This window comes from Cyprinodon variegatus, unplaced genomic scaffold (assembly GCF_000732505.1).
Source record: "Cyprinodon variegatus isolate N-32 unplaced genomic scaffold, C_variegatus-1.0 Scaffold217, whole genome shotgun sequence".
Taxonomy (NCBI): Eukaryota; Metazoa; Chordata; class Actinopteri; order Cyprinodontiformes; family Cyprinodontidae; genus Cyprinodon; species Cyprinodon variegatus.
Genome location: NW_015150670.1, coordinates 36,536 through 52,138, shown reverse-complemented (window position 1 = coordinate 52,138; position 15,603 = coordinate 36,536). Strand labels below are relative to the sequence as shown.

At 39.4% G+C, this 15,603-nt stretch overlaps 2 protein-coding genes across 3 annotated transcripts in view; both read left to right on the top strand.

Moving 5' to 3' along the window:
• LOC107088410 (aquaporin-10-like) overlaps positions 1–5,297 on the top strand; it is a 6,596-nt gene extending 1,299 nt beyond the window's left edge. The window contains exons 2-6 of the mRNA XM_015380555.1: positions 3,268–3,394; positions 3,650–3,787; positions 4,368–4,486; positions 4,569–4,786; positions 5,090–5,297. Of these exons, the coding sequence (XP_015236041.1) occupies positions 3,268–3,394; positions 3,650–3,787; positions 4,368–4,486; positions 4,569–4,786; positions 5,090–5,297 (810 nt within the window). The remainder of the gene's footprint in view (positions 1–3,267; positions 3,395–3,649; positions 3,788–4,367; positions 4,487–4,568; positions 4,787–5,089) is intronic.
• A 3,265-nt stretch (positions 5,298–8,562) lies between these two features.
• The window catches only part of atp8b2 (ATPase, aminophospholipid transporter, class I, type 8B, member 2), a 35,904-nt gene continuing 28,863 nt past the window's right edge, over positions 8,563–15,603 (top strand). The window contains exons 1-2 of one of the 2 annotated variants that reach the window (XM_015380529.1): positions 8,563–8,701; positions 12,044–12,111. In XM_015380529.1, coding sequence (XP_015236015.1) covers positions 12,087–12,111 — 25 coding nt within the window. In that variant the 5' untranslated portion in view covers positions 8,563–8,701; positions 12,044–12,086. The remainder of the gene's footprint in view (positions 8,702–12,043; positions 12,112–15,603) is intronic. The other variant, XM_015380530.1, reaches the window with a different exon arrangement.

Below are 15,603 nucleotides of genomic sequence, written 5' to 3'. Positions count from 1 at the left end.
GATTTTAAAGACCTCTGAACCTAACATGTTTTACCATGCTTAGAGCTTGGCAAAGGTCTGTTTGGTTAGATGGACATGATTCGCCTAATCATTAGCCACCACCCACTAGCGCCAAACCCTTTTCCATTAGATAAGTCAGAACACCTATTTGCCTGAACCTGTCCATTTATTATTTAACTCACCTTGTTAATGGTGGCACCTATCTTCATATAACAGCATTTGTTAGATTAGATAACATTTTATTGTCTAAAAAGCCCAAAGGGTGATGTTTATAACTTACGTTTTGCCACAGCAACCTTAGAAGATATCCCAATAATTGAATGTACCATGCACCAAGTTTATATTAAAATCACCAAATAGCTAAACAAAAGATCAATAAATCTAATGTCAATTAGTAAAAACTAGGCTTCCAATATTTTTTTTTGAAGGGAATTAGTGACAGAAAAATTAAGAAAATTTAAAGATCAATGATCAAATTTACTAAGAATAAGAATTTTTACCTCCTGCAAGGATGTTGTGTTTTTAGTGGAGTTTGTGTGTATTTGTTTGTTTATGTACAGGATAACTTGAATAGTAATGAAAGGAATTGCACCTCAGCACAAGGAACAATCCATTTCATGTTGGTGATGATCCACATCATCATCCAAATGCAGGCATTTTTTAAAGGATTCTCTAACATTATGCGGCAGAACAAGCAGTTCCACCCTAAACCAGAGCATGTCAGTTTTGACTACTGACAGATTCAGCATCCATCCAGAAGTATTATAGGGAAGACAAAAACACAGGGAAGATGAGCCATGCCACGCTCGAAGTTTCAATCTGCTGATCAAACAAGAAAGCAGAGCAAATTAAGAAGGTGAGAGTAGAACAAACACCAGAGGCTGCAGACATATAATATGCCTTATTTATAAACCAAGAAAAGGATCTTTAGAGACCAAAGGTGCACCTCATGCCAAGGAAAAGTTCATTAAAATTTGGAAATTATCCAGATCATATGTGAGTTTTAGCTATAGGTGTAAGTCACAATATGGGGCAACATGCTTTTGTAGTTTAATACTGTTTTATACAGAAACAAGGCTGGCCTCACCTTATTTAACAGGCCGTGTCGCTCACTTTGCCTATGGAAAAAAAGAAACACACACACCTCCACACATAAAACCCTATATCAATCTTCAAATAAAAAGTATGTGCCAGGTATTGGTCCTAATAGAGTGTTCACTGGTTTTTTTTCTCTTTTTAAGCTTGACCAGATTTTCTTACTGGGTGCACTCAGCACATATAAATAAATATTGTTGTACACTGTCACCAGCTGCTGGCACCATGTACAGTACTCACACAATCATACAATTTTACTAACAAAAATCATTCAGCCCCAGGTCAAACATATTTCAGTTAAAAACTCTTGACTAACAAGTGAAACTTAACTAAACTAAGCTACTATGTACACACATGGTTGAAAAATCTAAGATGAAGCAATGCATCAGTTCAGCATGGATTCTATGTTTGAGATCGGAAGTTTATCTTGAAAAATTTTCAGTAATTAAAGAAAAGAGTCCACAGCAGAGCCTAATACATATTCCTCAATCAATGATAAAAGTTAATATTAACATTGCCATTCAACATATTCTCATTATCAGTTCGTATGAAATCCTATGAAAAGTTATGCACAGTATTTCGTACGTTTTGGACGTTGTTCCTCAAAAAAACAGATCAGTGCGCATGCGCAGGCAGAAAGAGAATAAACCAGATCCGCGAACGGACGTCAAACTGGGAAAAACAGTGCAATAATTACTTCTTTATGTCTCTAACTACATTTCTTGATGTTTTGTATCTTAGGGTTAGGGTCAGGGTTAGGGTTAATTGTATGTTAAATTCTATGTTATTGTATGGTGCGTAAGATTCGCATGCGCAAGGATATCTTGTCTCGAGGCAAGACGTAAAAATGCGACGAAATAAGACGAAATAAGACGAAAAAAACGTCTAAAACGTCCGAAATTACGGGGCATAACTTTTCGTACGATTTCATACGAACTCATATTGAGAATACACTGGGCCATTGGTCCTCAATGTCCAAAACTGATATACAATGGTTTATGGCCAAACAATACGATGTTAAGATTTTAAGAATTTTGAGATTGTCTATACATTTCAAAACTAACATAAATGTCATTTCATCACAGAATTTGTGGATTTTAAAGTTCTACAAAATGTTTATTTTGATGGAACTGTAGAGAACAGCGTAGGCATCTAAGGCAGGAACCTCGGCAAGAGGAGAACACAGGTTAGTGACCATGTCTATTTGGCGGAAGATGCTAATGAACGTGTGGGTCACTGACCTGTTTTTAAAGTTCAGTCTGAGCCCAGGCGACGAGGTAGGTACCAACAAGACGTGACAGGCGCCTCCGAAAGAGTCCCCGACACTGAAGTCCCAGAGGTCGGAGGACCGGCAGGCTATCAGAACCGAGCAGACAAAGGAAGGGATAACCCAGAGGGTGAAGCCAAAGCTAGTGTAGAGGACATGCTCAGGAGTCAGAGTCAGGAGATCATAGATACGAAGAGGTACCAAAGGGAAATCCATGTGAGTGTCAGGAAGCAGTTCCCGGTTAGGTTCAAAGGAAGAATCCAGTAGGAGTCTGAGGACCAGTCAGGCAAACAGATCAGAATGGGAGAGGGCAGGCTCAGTGGTCCTGAGGCAGAACGGATCAGGATCAAATCAGAAACACTTAGGTATGCCAAAAAACTCTAACCAAGGGCTCAAATAATCAGGCACTGATTACTGTACTGGTAGAAGGTTAAAAAGAGGCTGAAGCAGGTGGATTGGATGAAAAGTAAGCAGAACTGGGCGGAGCAAGGCAAAGTTTTGATTGTTTGAAAAACATCCAAAGGCATACAAGATATTTGGCCATAGGAGCATACAATGTACTGCATTGGACTGGCGACCTGTCCAGGGTGTACCCCGCCTCTTGCCCGTAGACAGCTGGAGATAGGCACCAGCACCCCGCGCGACCCAACTTGGGATAAGCGTGTAAGAAAATGGATGGATGGATGGATGGATGGATGGATGGAGAATGCAATGTAACTTTCTTTGGGGTCCAGACCAGATCCTGAAAAATGGCAGACATCTAAAAAGTAGAGGGTGAGAAAAATGGGGGGTGGTTTTGGCTGACTTCTTAAACAGTTATATTGCTGACAGTCCTAATCTAAACTTTTCTTACATCACTCTGTTCCTAACAATAGTTACTTCCTCTCTCTCTGTGTACTATGCAGCTCTTTGGTTGCTGTGCAGCAGCTCAGGTAAAAACCAGCCGAGATACCAAAGGCCAGTATCTATCAGTCAACATGTCCTTCTCTGTGGGAGTGATGTCGGCCATGTATCTGGTCAAGGGGATCTCAGGTAAGAATATATTGCAAAGCTATGTGTATACTTACTTGGATATTCTACTTGGATACAATTGATTAAAAATAAAAAATAAAACATTTCTCCTGACCCCCCCTAAAAGGTGAAATATCGAATCCAATAACAGATAAATAGCAGATCAGATTTATCCTTTTATTCATTAAATGTAAAGCTAAGGCTATTTAAATTCACCATACCTATAGATAAAGCAAATTAACATTATATATATATATTACTCCTTTTTTTCTCCAGGTGCCCATCTGAACCCCGCAGTGACTCTAAGTTTCTGTGTTGTGAGAAGGGTAAAGTGGGGAAGGCTGGTACCCTACTGCCTCTCCCAGGTGCTCGGAGCATATGTGGCATCAGCGCTGGTCTATGCTGTCTACTACGGTTGGTCTTATCATCTTACTGAGCTGTTCCAACTAATAAAAAGCATTGAGTGCAAACGAACCAAGTCCTTCTCAACACTTCTTAACACAGAGACTGAAAAATAGGCCACATAGTTATTGCATTTGAATAGATTTGAAACAAATATCTGGTTTTGGAGTTTGCCGGGCACCCTCTTTGGTACTCCCAGTTTTGATTACAACCGAGAAACACGCAACAACACAACATTTGCCAGAAAGGACACTGTAAAAAAAAAAAAAAGACGTATATATTGGGGGGAATGTCGGGCTACCCTGAGAAATTTCATGCATTTAAACTCAAATGAAACACCCCAGGCTAGGACTGAAACCCAGGATGTTCTGGTTGCGCGATAAAAATATTGCATTTTTGTGATCAATAATCCATTTTAATTGACGCAAAGAATGAGAAGCTTACTAAAGAGTTTGACTGCATTCAATCTAATAATTTTTTATCATTATGATGCTTTCCTTTTAAAACTCTCCAAAACACCAGGGATGCTCAGATTTCCACACATCTGCAACCAAAAGTTTGTTTCTGATGTTAAAACATGTTTCTGTTCCAGATGCTATAATGGAGTTCAGTGGAGGAGTCTTGACCGTTTATGGCCCAAATGAAACAGCATCTATATTTGCCACATATCCAGCTGAGTACCTTACATTAGGCAGGAGTTTCCTTGATCAAGTAGGTGTTTTTCAAATTTAAAGCACTGCTTTGATAAAATTCCACAAACCTGTGGTGAATGCATAAATCTCTCTCTCATCAGGTAGTGGGTACTGGCATGTTGATGTTATGCATCCTAGGTTTGGAAGAAAAGAGGAATACCCCTGCACCCTCAGATCTGGTTCCTCCTATAGTTGCAACAATTGTGCTCGGGATCGGGATGTCCATGTCAGCGAACTGTGGCGCTGCAATAAATCCTGCTCGTGACCTTGGGCCACGCCTCTTCACTTTGACTGCCGGCTGGGGGACTGAAGTCTTTACGTAAGAACCTTATCTTGGTTTGCCTATGAACATCAACACTCTCAGAGATTATATGTTTTTAAAAGAAACAGCATTTTCATATTCTTAGAAAACAGTGTGTACCGGATGATGTATATCACCTTTTATTGAGCAGATCATATCAATGCTGTTTTCTAACAAGAAAGAGCTACTATCATGAGAAGGATTTGAAAAAGACATTATTTTCTGCTTGAAGCAACTTTTCCGGTTTTGTCTCTTTCTGAAACAGAAGCAATAACACTGAAACTTTTTTTAATCTCTTCTTTTTTTGTGATTGCTCCTCAGGTGTTACAATTACTGGTTCTGGGTTCCATTGGTGGCTCCACTTATTGGAGGCCCTCTAGCGTCTCTGCTTTATTTGATCTTCATTGAATGGCAGCTGCCTGACCCAGAACCCTCTCCAAGCCTCTCAACAGATTCCATCATTAAAAACAGCGTCAAACGGCCTGCAAGACTGGCAACAGGAGGCGACCTAAACTCGACATATTTTTAGATTGGTAACATAATATTAGTGTTCCAAAGTTTTACAACCAAACAGATGGCATAAGCAGATTGAGTGAAAATGTAGTATATATTTAGGTATTTCTTTGAAGTGCATACATCTCAGGGGCTTCTTTTAAAGGAGTTAAAATTTTTTAATATGAAACACTAATAATGTAAAGAAAAATTTAAAAAGTAATCATTCGGTTTGTTTGTGTGCACAGTCGGTCCCTGATTTAATGAGTTAAATGAGTTTCTAGACTGGGTCCCCCTTGGTTAAAGGATCAACTGTTCAATATGTATCCTGTCTCTCTACAAAAGGGTTTGTTGGGATAATTATTATTGAAAATGTGTGAGTTTATCACACCCTGGTATGGGCTGCCTGTTGTGCGTCAGAACTGATGTTTTAATCTAATTAGGACAATTTCTCTGTGTGGATATACAGTTATAATCTTCATTTTGTACGTGACAAAGATTTGGAAATGGAATGAGTCCTTCAGCTGAGAACGAAGTGTAATAGGCAGGCCATGACAAGAAGAAACATCACAGCTATCACATTTAGAGTCAGTTTGAAAATAGATTAAATAGATTCTATAAATAATTTAATTTATCTTTAAGAAGAGAGAAACAAGGTGTTTTAGCTCTTGGTTTTAATATCAGCTGATTGTGGCTAAAATAACTTTTACATCATAAAATCAAGTTACAGATTAGTAATGACACCAAGCTAGTAAAAACATTTACTGGCAAACATGAAAAACGCTTTTTTTTTTTTTTTTGCCTGACAACAATTGAGGTCATTTACTCCTTATGGAGAACCATTTGTGTGGATTATATGTGATATCACAATTTATCACTTTGGAGACATCTATTACTGTTAACAACCCCNCCCCCCCCCTTTTCAGTGCAATTTATATGTCACTTTTCAAACTATGGAGAATGTAAAAAGTGAACTTTATTACCCTTGTTGAATACACTGTGGCGTGCAATTAGACAGTGAGAAATTCTACAGAATATCAGCCTGTCATTTGCTAGTTTAGAGGCTAATACAGCAGCCAGCTGCTCTGTGTGAGATATAATCCTGACAGATTGATAGGAAACACAGGTTTGAGCCTCATAGGTCAACAAACAATAAAGTTTGAGCAGCAGCAGGGATCAAGCTCAACCTGACTCAGAAGTTACGTTAGGCTTGCCATCCACAACATAGGGAATTTAACCCATTGATTTTACACCTTGTCTTTTTCTTATCAATTACTGTATTTTTTTATTTTTATTTGACATGACCTGTTATTAAAAAAAAGGATTGAAAGTTTGCTCTTCTTCTGAGATATGGTTTTTGCTTTGGTGTGCACAATGAGTTCAACAGAGAGGAGAACCTTATGCAAGCAAATCTCGGCCTTCAATAAATCAAGAAAAGAGAGAAAAGGTTTTAATATTTATTTTCCTTATAACAAGTTATATATTGAATTGTTTAAATTACTTTTACAACACAAACTTTTAAATAAAATGCATAAGATGCCCCCTCAATACATTTATGTTGATAATATGAATGTTACAAAAATCGAATATTTAGTATTTCCTTCCAGAGTCCAAAAAATGTGACCGTTAGTTTAATTGGCTTCTCTAAATTCTCATTAGGTGTGATTGTGTATGTGAATGGTTGATTGTCCTGTTTTTCTCTGTGTTGCCCTGCAATGGACTGGCGACCTTTCCAGGGTGTACCCCGTGTCTCGCCCGTAGACAGCTGGAGATAGGCACCAGCACCCCTCGCAACCCCAGCAGGGATAAGCGTAAAGGAAAATGGATGGATGAATGGATTCACAATTTCTTAATAATTAGGATTTAATTGAGAACATACCTACCACCACTTTTATTGCTACCCCTGGTAAAGATCTGAAAGTGTTGAAATAATATAAAAATTAGAAAATTCTTTATAGTGTTTCCTTTCAGATATATATTTATTGTTATGATTCAGTTTCAGTTTTTACAAAAGCATCCATGACACATCTGTCAGCTCTATCATTCTTTTGTAATTTGTACTATAAGTGGATCTGTGTGTTTGTGTATTTTTAATTGATAGTTAATGGACCTTCCAGCTCATTGGAGTTCAAAAAATCAGAGTAGGACTCCAAGGAAAACAATAGTAACAAGCAAGGTCATAGGACGACTAAGGCTGTACACCGTCTCCATACATTTTTAGGGGAACATGAAGGGCAGTAATCCAGTGGAAAAAAGATTCATGGACTTGGAACATTAGGAAATTTGTTTTCATAGGTTTGTTTCTCTTTTTAAACAGTTTTTAAATATGACTGGAGAGATGTTTTAATTTTATTATATTTGGTATGATGTATAATGGCTTTTTTATGTGTTTTTAATGGATGCTTTTGAACCTTACGTGTATTAATTCAAAAAGTGCTTATGACCCAAAACATGTGAAGACATTTTTTCCTTTTTCCCAGAGGAAGATATTAATACAACAGATGTTTTTTTTTCTTATTTATAAACATCCATCCATCCATCTTCTCCCACTTATTCTGTCAGGGTCAGGTGGGACCGGTGCGTATCACCAGCTCTCTGTAGCTGAAAGGTCAAGTAAACTCTGGAAAGGTCACCTGTCTGTCATAGGGTGACACAGTCATAGGGTGACACAGAGATACATAACCATGCAAACACACAAACACACTTAAGGACAATTTACAGCTGCCAATTAACCTAACAGTCATGTTTTTGGACTATGTGAGGAAGTCAGAGTACCTGTAGAGAACCCATGCATGCACGGAAGGACATGCAAATCCCAATGCACAACGTATCTAGGAATCAAACCCGGGACCAAGTCATCAGTGCTACAAACTGATCTGAACAGTGAGAAGCTGTTGTAGAGCGCAAATTAAACAGCAGAGGGTGCAATGACGCCAAATAGATAAACACTGTAGATAAGGTGGCTGTTTGGGCTTGAAAAACAGCTGTGGATAAAATAAAATAATTTAGAAAATGGGGGGAATTGGTGAAAACCAGTTTATTAGGTGGTCTTCAGAGCTGCAGATGTAAGACAGAATGAGAGAGAAATGTAAAGCTTGCCAAAATTACTCTACTGGGACCAGGAAGTTCAGCTAAAGAAGTAGTAAGTGAAACCCTCCCTCCCACCTCCTCTCTCTCTCTCTCTCTTCCTCTCTCTCTTCCTCTCTCTCTTCCTCTCTCTCTTCCTCTCTCTCTCCTCCTCTAGTCAATGCCAACCCTCCCTGATCTTGACCCATTGAATCTTTGCACAGCATCCACCTCTGCTCTACTCTCTTCTATTCTTTTCCAAACTGAGTCTACCAATCGTCAGGTCATATCTAACTGAACTCTGAACCTCATCATGACCTAAAACTCTGCACAATTTTTCTCCAGAAACACATTTCTGATGCAAAGTTGAAAAAGGTAGGAGGATTCTGAGCTGTGAAACAGATTTTATACATGTGGCTTTCTTTTTTGATGTTTTACGACTTATGTTTTAGATGTAAATGTCTTTCTAAATGTTTGTAGTATAACAAAGTTATCATTCATACAGAGCTATTTTTGTCGAAAATGTGGTTAGTTTGGGGGAATTGTTTTTACAAAGTCACTGTCGCTTTCTATGAGTCATAATGTTTCTGAAAGTTAGAGTTCCTCTTGTTACCGTAGACACAAATTTTACTCTCATTTACTGAAGGAGTCCAGTGTGATAAATACCTTTCTAAACTGACTTCATCTGTACATGGTGCGACATGAGGTGTTAACAAGAGCAGGCGGACTGGTGGAAACACTGGAGACACTGTATTTTAATGTATGTAATTTGTCTTTTTTCACTCTCACTTTTTCACATTTTTGTGCATACAAGCTCTAATGTCTTTGTTTTTCATGGGGAGTTTATGTGAAAAGGCTAAACTAAGCACATATCCATGAAGGGGAAAGAAAAAGAAACATGATTTTCAACCTTGTACCTCTGGCTGACTGGTGGCCAATCTCAAATAGTCATAAAAAAAGATGTTCATTATAGAAAAACATTGGAAGGAAGACTGGGGAGGGAATACTACTCTGACAATATTAAATTACGCTATTATCCAACCAAAAATTGTATTTAAGTTACCCAGTGTAGTGGTATCATTGCAAAAAACAATACAGGATTGCTGAGCACAATTCTGTATTTTGTGCCAAAGTTCATGTACATCCATTGTTCAAAGGGTTGCTTCAAGTACAGGCCCTCAGTGATTTGTTAATAAGTTAATAGGATGTAGCAGAAGATGAATTCATATTGACTGGATGGTTTATATGTCCCATCTGGCTTGGGAAGGCATTGTGGTGTCCTCAGATCAGTGGAAGCCAAAGAAGGGCTGAATCTACCAAGAAAAGATTCTTTGAAAATACAGAGGCAAGACTATGGCCCCAATCCCAATGTTCGCCTTCCACACAACCACTAGCCCTAACTCTCTACCACTACACCCTCAAATTGAAGCCACAACAGTTATAGCTTTGTAATCCTCCCTAGAAAATCGGACACCCCTCAATGCATAGTTGAGATTTGGGTATGTAGGCGACTTCGGCCACAATTCCTGCTCTCTTGATCTTAGAAGAAGCCACTCCTCTACACTCAAACAGGCATTTGATCAGAAAGTAACCTGGGCAATTCTAGGGCAGAGCCAAAACATAACTGGAGAGACCACATCATGGATTTATGACCAAACAGACAGATTCTAATACCAGAAATGAACATGGGAAGAAGTGTGTTGCATGAAGAAAAAAAATAAAAAAAAAAAATTATAAGGAAATCTTGCAAATGTAACCATAGTTCCCTGACAATAGGAATATTTGTGTTTTATTACAGGTCTCATATAAAGAAGCATACACATTAGTTATGTTTAATCCCATATGAAATCCAGTAACAATCTTGTGAAATAATTGGCTGGCCCAGTTGTTGACTCATGTAATAAGTTTATGTACAGTAGATCAGTTCTCACTACGGTAATGACAAAAGTGTTGAAGGTGATGTTGCAGTTCAAGGCGAGAAATTTCACCAGGGGATTTTCACCACATTGAATCCTCTACCTGTTAGATGATTCAGAGACGTAAACATCCACTTTCATGTTAGCAGTGATGCACATAAAACCCAGATGTCCGGAGCAGGAATTGAGTTTGTCTGTGGTGGTTATAGCAGGTTTAACGGTTTAGAGAAGATGTCAGTGACAGACGGGCAACATAAGAGTGAAAAGGGTATGAAAACTGAAAGAGTATAGAGTGCAGAGAGGTGAGAGGAAAATGACAAGCTGTTCTTGCTCTAAGGTTGTACACATGAAATGTTGCAGCATGCTAAAGGAAGGAAATAAAAGCTCAGATTTTCTGATGCTGTGATATGAGTAGAGGACTGTATGATTTCTGAAATGCGTTTAAGTGAATTATCTTAAAATTTGGGATTTTTTGCAGGTATTTTAATGTTAGCATGTTTTCCTCTGCTGCTTTTTGGAATCATTTTTTTAATGTATGTTTCTTTGTTCAAAGCTCACCCTGCTTCCCTGCCTCAGGTGTCTCTATGGCCCTCTCCATTAGTTTGTGTACTATTTTCCTTTGTCTTCATTATGATGTTTGCGAGACTACTCTAAATCCCCCTGAATTAAGGTAAAGAGTTTATGAATTAAAACACAGTGGTAATATTTGAAAATCACGTCATGTACCAAAGAAATAGCCACCTTTGTTTTTATCTTTTCTTTTTTCTATTTCTTTTACCACAAGGATTTTTCATTAGGTTTTAATTTTCAAAACAAAGTTAAACTTTCCATCAACTTAAATGGTTTCTTCTTTAAATCCAAAAGTACATAAAAGAAAACACTTTATCCCCACAGGAATGACTGTTATTCCTTTACTTGCTAAAAAAGTCACAGGGAGGCTGTAATATCCAAATGTTTTGTTGCCACTGTGGGTTGTGGAGTGCAAAGAGTAACAAGATAGGGTTCACAAAGAAATTTGATGATATACAGAAGGGCAGAAAGTGATTCTAGAAACAGTAGCTGGAAGTTAATCTGCCCAGCTTGCATGAAGAAAGGCAGAGCTGCTCTTTCTCAAAGAGTATCGATTGGGTATTTGCTGCCTTTAGTCTGTGTCCATTGTACTGTATGCAGTGCTAAACCCGAGAGAACGACTTGTAATGGCTCATCTGTCATCCTCTGCCTCCAAGATTCTGTACTTAACTTAGACAAAATGCAGTGAATACAAACACCAAGGAGCTCCACAGTAACAAGCCAGTATAATTGAGTAGAGAGGGACACTGCAAAGAAGGGAAGAGATTTTTTAGTATTGTTCTTCGGTCTCCTTAACCGAAGAGAGGGGAATGATAGGGGATCTGCTTGAAGCCACCAGCTCCTCAGAGAGCGTCACAGAGACGGATGCGGCTCTCGGCTGAATATCATTTCCTCATTACTGCGCTCACAAAGCAGAGGATGGTCTGCTGGATGAGAACGTTAATTCTGTTGTGCAGAGATCTGAATGCATTACTGGTTTAGATCTCATTTTTATCAGTAAATATGCTGTATCGAGTGATTGCATCCAGAATCAAACATTTAGATTTTAAATCAAAAAGGCAATTGTTTATTGACGCCTTTTGCGAGGTGTCCTGTTTTTGTGGTTTTCACTTCATTTTCCCTCCACCTGCTCTGAATCACTACAACCCATAGCTCTTTATTTTGTTATGTAGTTTGTCACAATAAGGCATCTGCTGATCTTACAGAACTGCCTTCTCTTCCATCTCTACAGACAGTCTCATGGGCCTTAGCAACAGGACGGCAGCAGAGTGGAGATGTTCAGAAAGAGGCCTCCTCCAGGTCAGCACCTCATGCCTTCTTTATCAGAGTACTAAAACTGTGAGAAATAGGAAGTGAAACACACCTAAAAATATCCTGAAGCTGTTTGGGTCTCAGACATTTGTTTTACAGTAGACATTTAAGCACAAAGGGTTCAAAACACAAATGTCAGAGTAAGTATTTACACAGTAAACAGAATGTGGGAAAATATTTCTTTTATTATTTAAAGACTATATTCCTGACAACAAAGTCTAAATGGAAAAGAACCTCAGCAACCCGAGATCCATCCATCCATTTATACGTACATACATACGTAGGTACATCCATACATAAATACAGACATACATATTCCCTGCTTTTTGTGGTTGACCTTATTCTGCTGGCTCATTTCTGCCAAGACCTACAACATCCACTGTATGAAGATGAACATCAGCTCTTCCAAGTCAGAGATTATGATTCTGGTGTTTTGCCTTCTTTAGGTCTGAGGAGAAGTACTACCTAGTTTGGCAAAGTTTAAGTATCTTGGGGAGAATGGAGCGTGAAATCGATAGACGGATCAGTGTGATGTGGACGCTGCACCAGTCTGTTGTGGTAAAGGGAGAGCTGGGCCAAAAGCCAAAGCTCTAGATTTACTGGTTGGTCAGTGCTCTGGTCTACGTATGTTCATGAAATCTGAATTATGACAGAATTTCAGCCAGTGATACAAGTGGCTGCCCACTATGCCGGTAGTAGAGCCGCTTCTCCTCCACATCGAGAGGAGTCAGCTTCTGTGGCTCAGACTTCTAGTCCGGATGCCCCTTTGACGGCTTCCTTGAAGGTGTTCAAGGCGCTTTCCACTGATAGGAGGTCCAGGGACAACCCAGGACACACTGAAGGCACTATGTCTCTCAGCTGACCTGGGAGCACCTTGGGTTTCCCCCAGAGGAGCTGAAGGAGGAGTATGGAGAGAGGAAAGTCTCTGCCAAGACTACTGCCCCCGAAGATAACACCATTCTTCTGTTAGCAACAACAAAAAATTTCAGGTTTTTAAGGGTGTACTTTAAATAAAAATATAATATTTCAATCAGAAGAAAGTAAAATTTGTAAAAAGTTAGAGCAGCATCTCGAGAAATATAACTATACATTAAAGGTATTATTGAGTGATTTCTAAAATCTTTCAAAAGACCTCTCCACTTTAAAAAACAATGCATTTGCGAGAGCATACACAAGCCCATTTCTACTCGCTGAAAGTTGATGTTATCATAGCTCATACAAGCTTACTGCGTCTGAATGTCCATCCTAACCCCTAAATCCTTCAATCCCTATATAGATTGGGGACGTATAGTGAACTCAGTCAACTTACCGTACAGACAGACGATCACTTCTCCGTTGGTCCACTGTGCCATGCCTGCGTGCAAAACTTTCCCGCACATACCTGCGTCTCCTGAGGCCTTTCTTTTCTTCTCATACATTTCGTAGACACTTTTTCTCTTACGACCCACAACCATTTTCAAAGAATCGCGGTGAGAAAGGGGAGCTTTAAAGACTTTCTGAAACAGTAGCTCACCACATATAGATGCCTGAAATTGTGCATGCCCAATAGAAGATAGCTAACGGGAGGAGCACATAGAAAGGCCTTATGTAAACATATCACCAGAATGATTGACAATTAGAAGGACCACTTATTTATATGATCCACCCGGAAATAAAAAATCATCCTCTATACCTTTAACAGTGTGACTCATGACAACCTTTGATTTTTGTTCTCTCTCCCATGGGCTCACAAAGATGAGTGAAAAAATGCAGCTATAAGAAGTTGTTTCCACAATCTTTTTCCGACTCCACGGACATACACACAGAGAGCTGGCAGGTTCAGATTCATGTATCGAGACTGGAGAGAAAAAACTCCCCTCAACAAGGAATAAACCTCCAGCAGTACAAGGCTCATTAGATATGTTTACATGGACACAGATAGTGATATTGAAGACCTGATCAGATAAAAAATTTGTAACGTAAACATGTCAGACTGAAGTTCTAATCCATTTTGATCTGATTTGACAGAAATTTAATTCTGGAGAGCTTTTGCCAATCGCCATCCGATTGACATCTATGTACAGACCCATTGGGAGAAATATAATTTCCACTTCTCATGTGTGAAACATCAGCATGACACTGTTCTCTTTACTTCTATCCTTCATGGCTCCTGGTCTCTGGTGGAGGAGGTGGCACTAAATGTAATGTGAGATTGAACATGCCATCCTGCCCTGTACCCCTTAGCAAAGGAGTATTACCACATGTACTGCTGATCCGCTAGCTAAAATGATCAACAAACGTATGGATACAAAGATGCTACAAAGGTCCATAACGGAAAAAATTACATCAACAGAAGAAATGAAGAAGAAAAAATGTGAGTGGCAGGCACAAAGAGTAGCTAATTTTTGCTTAGGTCAGATTGTGGAAATTCTGTGAATATGGAGCCTAGGCGGAAGTTCAACTGAAGAAACTCATTGCTCTCCTATCCACCTGCGTCACAGCCAATCAACTTTGAATCACACCTCCACGAAAGCCAATCAGCATCCAAAGTTCATCTTAAAAGGCCTCCGATCCACTTGTGTGCTCCTGTGCGTAGGTGGTGGATGCGCTTCAACCCACCTCCAGCCCCTCCTCCACCATCTTAGATAAAGCTTCATCAGAATGTCATAGAATGTCATTCCTCCTACTGCGTTCCCTGTCTCATCTCAACCGGTCCGGCAGAAGACCGCCATGTTGAGCCTGGTTCTGCCAGAGGTTTCTTCCCAACGGGGAGTTTTTCCTCTCCACTGTCGCTCCATGCTTGCTCGTCAAGGACAGGTTCTATCAACCTGTGTTATCCAACTGGACTTCCATCTTCCAGGTACCTGAGTGAAGCTCTAGTATCAGCTCACGCAGTCCACTGGATCTCCCCATAAAGCTCAGCATACCGACTCGCTAACCAGCAGTCTACAGACTGACCAACTTCATCATCTCCACTCCACCACCAGTTTCAGGCCTGGGGGGGAAACAGCCCTATGCTTTGCTCCTGTTCATGCATATCTATCAAAATTAAGCGCTCTGTTTCCTGCCGAGGTCTGAGCGCCAAAGACAAAGTAATTGTATCAATAAATTTCTTCTAATTGTCTTTTCTCTTCCTGTGAGATTTTCAGATTGAACTAAATGAAGCTAGTGTGGTCAGCCTTCTGCTGAGGCTCACTGAGCCTGACGGTTAGTTAGTTGGTTAGTTAGTAAGTTAGTGTAAAAAACAGAGGAATAAATATTACTTAATTTATTTTCACCCTCCAAATGTCTCTTCAAGTTTTACCTGGGTGAATGTCCCCCCTCATCATGAGTGTTTTGTTGCAATTACATTGTATTTTGTGGCGACAGGAACCCTCCTTCTCCTCAACCTTCAGTTATTCATAGTGTTCTTTATCAGGTGAAAGCTCCTCTGGAATCACTCTTATCGATATACTATTTTAAATGTTCAAGACAGGTTTTGTTTGCTTAATTTAACAAAAA